Source organism: Serinus canaria, chromosome 3, assembly GCF_022539315.1.
Source record: "Serinus canaria isolate serCan28SL12 chromosome 3, serCan2020, whole genome shotgun sequence".
NCBI lineage: Eukaryota > Metazoa > Chordata > Aves > Passeriformes > Fringillidae > Serinus > Serinus canaria.
The window spans coordinates 42,179,424-42,185,423 of NC_066316.1; the positions used below are offsets into that span (position 1 = coordinate 42,179,424).

At 35.8% G+C, this 6,000-nt stretch overlaps 1 protein-coding gene across 2 annotated transcripts in view; it reads left to right on the top strand.

The window, feature by feature from the left end:
- Window positions 1–6,000, top strand: part of NUP133 (nucleoporin 133) — a 30,308-nt gene extending 24,308 nt beyond the window's left edge. For both annotated transcript variants that reach the window (XM_050973116.1, XM_009092839.4), the window contains 4 exons: window positions 995–1,075; window positions 2,118–2,182; window positions 4,557–4,645; window positions 5,651–6,000. In XM_050973116.1, coding sequence (XP_050829073.1) covers window positions 995–1,075; window positions 2,118–2,182; window positions 4,557–4,645; window positions 5,651–5,787 — 372 coding nt within the window. In that variant the 3' untranslated portion in view covers window positions 5,788–6,000. The remainder of the gene's footprint in view (window positions 1–994; window positions 1,076–2,117; window positions 2,183–4,556; window positions 4,646–5,650) is intronic.

Genomic DNA, 6,000 nt, shown 5'->3' on the forward strand with positions numbered 1-6,000 from the left:
CTTTTATTTTCTTTTATAAAAATCCAACCCATAACGAAACAAAAATTAGAACTGTTCCAGTATTGGGAAAGTAATAGTGCTGACTCCTTCTTCACACTCCTTTCTGGGATTAACCAGGAACCAGTAGCCTTACTGATTTTGCCTTGTTTACCACATTTTTTTACCATCCAGTGATGCACACAAAAAATACTCCACGAAGAACAGCAATACATTGTAAAAGAAGTCGCTGATGTCTGGGTGTCAATTTTTCTGTATTTTTCTGTAATCCTGTGGAAAATCATAGCAAGCATGCTTGTTTACATTTTGGTCATTTTCTTAGAACTGTGCTAATAACAGATTATGAAGTCCTTACCTGTGTTTTTCAGTAAGGCTATCTGTGGGATTAGGGAAGGGTAGGAAATGTCAGTCAGGACTTGGCAAGTGCTGGCACCCCAACAGTTTTCCTTCTGAATTCTCACTTATTGTCAAACTAGTGTTAATACTTGCTGCTTGCAATGCAAAAATGAAGCTCAGTGTAAATTAAGAGAGTGTTAGTGTTAATTTTTCTTTGTAGTACTAATTTATAGTTGGGTGATATGAAATACTGAGGGGAACTTGTTGTTTTTAAGGGGTGAAAGGCAGCACATGTGCTGAAGTACTGCTTTGAGCTTAATTACCGAAATAATTCAGAGAGCTTATTTGTGGAGCTGAGCTCTGCCTACAGTAGTCCAGGAATGTTACAGCCTTAAATGGCACTTAAATTTGAAACCCAGCAGCCTTGTATCCAGTATCATTTGTCCACAGACCATTGTCACGTAGGTGGAATGCTGCTCTAAAACCTTAAGTATATTCCTTACTATAAAAATACTGGCAGTTGAATCAAGACATATTTTCATGAGAAGGTCATGTAAGTAGAGAATATGTGGTGGTCTTCCCACAGTGGGTTGTCCCTGATACCAGTTATGTTAGTTTGTAGGCTAAAAATAATTCTCCGTGTTAATCTCTGATTTCATAGTTGTTCATATGTGATGAGAACAGAAGAGCCAATGAATATGACTTCAAGAAAGCACTTGATCTGCTGGAATATATTGATGAGGTAGGAAAACTTTTTGAAGGATTTCTAACCTAGAGACCTTTTTATTATTATTTAAGCTAGGGTAGTTAATTAACATATTTGCTTAGTGTATGGTAATTAAAGCAACCCCTGATGTGTTCTTTCAGTTTGTTTTTAAGTTGCTGGAGACATAATGCCAAGTGTAGTTTAGATAATTTAAGAAAAATTACACTCTTCATCTTCACTTCCCATTTATAGTCTATAGTTTCTTTTCAGAGCCTTGCCTCCCTACAGGCTATCTCCAAACAGGACAAAGATCAACTGTTTTTAGTAGTTTAGTTCTTGTGTCCTCCCTCTTGACAGTTTCACTGATTGTCATGAGGTAATGTGGGATAGTCAACACTTTCTAGCTTGTAAATAGCTTTGAACCACTGATTTGTCATATGCTTTTTTCCAATTGTATTTTTTTCCTTCTCAATAAAATAAATGTTGCTCTAAACCCATGCAATTTCAATTTTTTTTCCCACAGATATTAAAATTCCTAACAACTTGTGTAGAACCATTCAGCACAAATCAGAGGTGGTGGTTTCTGTGCAATGAAGAAACTGCCCTTTTCAAATCAAATGTATATCTTTGAAAACATTTACTAATGCTTTCATATAACGTATATCTTAATGTGGACTCCAGTGCATGTTAGTTAGCTTGGCCATACCGAAAAAAGAGCTTTGACTCCACTCATCATTTAGCACGTGGTAAAATAAAATTTGCCTTGAATACAATGTTTTACAAATTGGTAATTTTGTACCCTTTTACAGCCTGTGTTAGTTGGTTGTCAGCAGTCAAGTGATGCCGTGCAATGATTTCATGATCACGAATCCATGATTTCATATGGAAACAAACAGTGTTTGATGTTTCAATAGTCCAGTCAGATCATCTGTTAAAACATCAGAGCATATGTAAAAAATTGTGTTTGGTGATTAAAGAATCTAATTCATGGTGGAATCTGTGTGACAGAGTGATTATTTCTTAGTAAAAAACCCTAGAATTTTAATATGCCTGTCTTTTCTCCTTATATGAATTGAAGGAAGAAGAAGTGGATGTAAATGATCTTAAACTTAAAATTCTCTGTAAGGCTCTCCAAAGGGATGGGTAAGTATAAATATAAGTTCCTGAGACGCAGCTTTTCCAGAATTATATTTTAGTGTATTATTCTCTAATTCATGAAAAATATTTAATTTTACAGGATAAGGTTAGTAAAGTATAATGTGTCTGATCAGAACGTGTTCTTATTTGTAAAGTGAAACCACAGCAAAATAAATTCTGCAGTATTCTGTTGGTTTATCTCACTGGCAACCTACTGTGCAGTCCTGGCACCTGATGCAGAAATGAACCCATGCAGCTTTTGTTCTTGAACCATTTCCTGAAGTAAAAGAAGTGACCAGTGCTGAACTTTTTTAACCTTTTGTTTTGTTTTGTTTTTTTTTTCCTTATGAAGCATCTTAAGTAGAAGCTTTTTAATAAGATAACACAGACACAGGTCACTCCTGCAGGCTTTTATTTCACTCGGGTTTTGCCATTGAACCATACTGGCAATTTCATGACCTTTTAGAGTTAAAACTGCATTCTTGGCTGTAAGAGATCAAAGCCTAAATTGTGCTTGGAAGAGCCACTTTTGTGGATGTTGAAAACCAAATACAGGCAGAATCCAGTTGGTCACAGAGATCTTCTCATCAAACAGTGGTACTGTTCTTTTCCAGGTTAATAACACAAATGACATTTCCTCCCTTTCCTTTCCAACTGTCAGTCTTCCGACTTTCCTAACTCCCATCTATGTTCCAAGAGGAAGCTAAGGAAGAAAAGATGAGGAGAGAATACATTCCAAATGCACTGTGCCATTTATGATTAAAATGGAAATAAGCAGCATTTGGATTCACACTTATGCATAGGATAAATTCCAAACGGCAGTGGTGTCTAGGAAATAATTCCTAATTGCATGGCTAAGTTATGTCCATATATAACACAAATCATAAGCAGAGAAAGGCTCACACTACTCCAAGTGTTTTCCATTCCTGTAATTTTACAGACAGAAGAGTTCAGAGCTCCTACATGGCACCAATCCAGTTACTGGTTTATGACCTGTCTACCCTGGACAAGCAGGGGGGTTTGAATGTGATATTTAAACAGTTCGAACACGTACAATGGTGACAAGATTTTGGCCACTCTGGCAGCTTACCAGAGGCAATTTGGGATGCAGACTTTACCCTGAATAGTGGGTAGAAAACTTGATGTCCCAGCTGAGCTTGCAATCCAGCAAGGCTCACACAGGCTTTCAGAGAGGTGGTGTTAACTTTCACCTGTGTGCAAAAGTAAACATTCGAGATGTGACAGCACCTACTTTTGGGGATGGCCTGTGGTTTCTAACTTGAGGGCTACAGATGGTGATAGGTTTCTTGGATAGGGTGGAGAGCCTTGCTGAGTGGACTCCTAATGCTCTGCTTGTGTCCTCACTATCCTCCTCTGTGCCCAAGGGGAGAACATCCCCCTTCCCTCCCTCCTTTCCTCACATTCTTCCCAGTGGAATTAAAGATGTAATCCTAGACATTTAGGAGCTGAAGAGACATCCAGGGTAAAACCAGTGAAGTACAGAGGATTTGTCAATAATAGCTTCTGGATCCAGGTTCAGATCTGTTACAAGCACGTCCCACAGGCCTGTGGTAGTTTAGGGAGTGATATGAGAACCAGTTTTGTCTGACAGCTTAGCACGTGGAACAGGAAATTTTAACAACTGAAAGGTTAGAATCACAGCAAAACAAGTTAGGTTGGTGTTGAATTTAAACTGGAGCATATAAAGCTCTGCAAGGATGAAAAATTGTCATTTAAAACAATCTTCCTCTTAAAAAAATCCCTAAGAGATTTTTCTATCACAGATGAGATTGGTATTCATGAGTCTTTACGTTTAATCACAAAGTAGATAAACTATTTGTTTTGTGATTGTGTGTGTTGTTACAGGTCTGCAACTTAGATCTTGCAATTTTCCCCCTTTTTTTTTTCTCAGTGTTTGATATTTGTTTTGTTTTGATTTTTTTCGCATTAGAGAATTGCTTCTTTTGCTTTATTCTACTAAAAAAAAAATCTACACTTTCATCACCTCAATTGTAAAATATAATTACTGAGAACAGGTAGTGCTCATCTCAATGGATAATACTTTTATCAAAGAAATAATGTTGCTTGGTTGGGATTTTTAATGGTTTAAAAATAGGAAACATTTATGTTCTCCTCCTAACTAGAGTACATTATAGTAGAGCAGTTTTGTTCCAGTTTTACTGGAATAATTACTAATTAACACAAGGTAGAAAAAACTCTTGCTTTAAGCTATAACCAAGCACATAATGCTTCCATATGGACGTGTATTGATCACCTTTGATAATTTATCTAATTTTTCCTGTGGTTTGGGTTTTTTCTTGTTAGTGTTCCTATTATTTTATCTGTGAATTCTTTCCCAAAATTGTTCTTTGACTTGCAGATGGTCCTGTTCAGATGGTAGAGATGATCCAATTGAAGCATCTAAAGATAGTATATTTGTGAAAATACTACAAAAGCTGTTGAAAGAAGGTAAAGTGTACTTAAATATAATTGAATGTCTTGAAATTTATGTTTCAAAAGCTGCTTAAGATCAGTACGTAAAAAGTAGCATTATTAAATTCTCAGAGTAATAAAAAATTCATTCCACTAGGCAGTTAAAATCATTTGGAGCTAATTTTATCTCTGTAAACTGTTCAGGGAGATAAGAGATGAGCAGATTTCTTGGTTGTAATATTAGTATCTTTAAGATATTTGCTCAGTAGAGCACTCTACAGATTTTTAGCAGTTGCTTACTGTACAGTAAAGTAGGGCTTTTGGGGGTAAATATGTCTCTTCTGTAAGAGACAGGATAGTAACTAACTGACTGTCACTCAGTAGAACTTAATCTTTTTTTCTTTTGTTTTTTCTCTCCAAAAGCCAAAACAAAAAAAATACACCTCCCATTCTCCACTTAAAGCTGACTCTAGGAAGTTATGGCCCTGGAATTTACAGCTGGAGGAGGGAGGGAGGGAGAGAAGGGGAGCAATGGGAAGTCAAAGCCAATTTCAAATATTACTGCATAGAAACTTTTTGCAGAACACATAAGGCTTCATGTGAAAAGCACAAAACTTAAGTACTTAAGAAAAGTTCCAGTTTTGTATGTTCAATCCTGTCAATTCCCTTGCATTTTTAAGACTTGCACAGCCTGTGCTGGAACTGTTGCAACTGAAATATAGTTATTGTATGTCTGAGCTTTCTTTTCTCTTGCCTTTTTTTTTATTTCTTTTTATTTTTGATGAAGTGCTATGTAAAGACTTGGATTTTCAGTTTAATCATTGAATTACCGAACTCTGGATTAAAAAAAAAAAATTAACTCAGTTTTAAAGGCTACCTAAGCTTTATTGTATTTCTTGATGTGTATAATAGAATCGGAGCTTCCCAATTCCAAAAGAGTAATTTAGTTGTGAGGCAGGCAGAGTGTTTACTTTAAAATGATATCAACTGCTAATGCAAAGTACTTTAATCAGAGATTTAATAAATTGTTTTGTTTTGTAGGAGTTCAGTTAAGTGAGTACTTACCAGAGGTGAAGGACTTGCTTCAAGCAAATGAACTCGGCAACTTGAAATACAACTCTTACTTTGAATTTGTGTTAAAAGCAAACTATGAACTCTATGTTCAGGGACAAGCATGATTCTCACTGGGATTTTAAAATATTTTTTCTAAAGAGTTCTTGAATTCATGATTACTTTTTTATATTCTGTTTGGTTTTTTGCTAAAGTTTTGTGGTAAAGTCTGTATGAGTAATATACTTGGTCTTAAACATTGATGCTGTAGTCAGGGGATGCAGAGTTGTGTTTTCAGGCAAAATAAAAATAAAGTTTTCATTTTCTGTGCCTTTCATAAA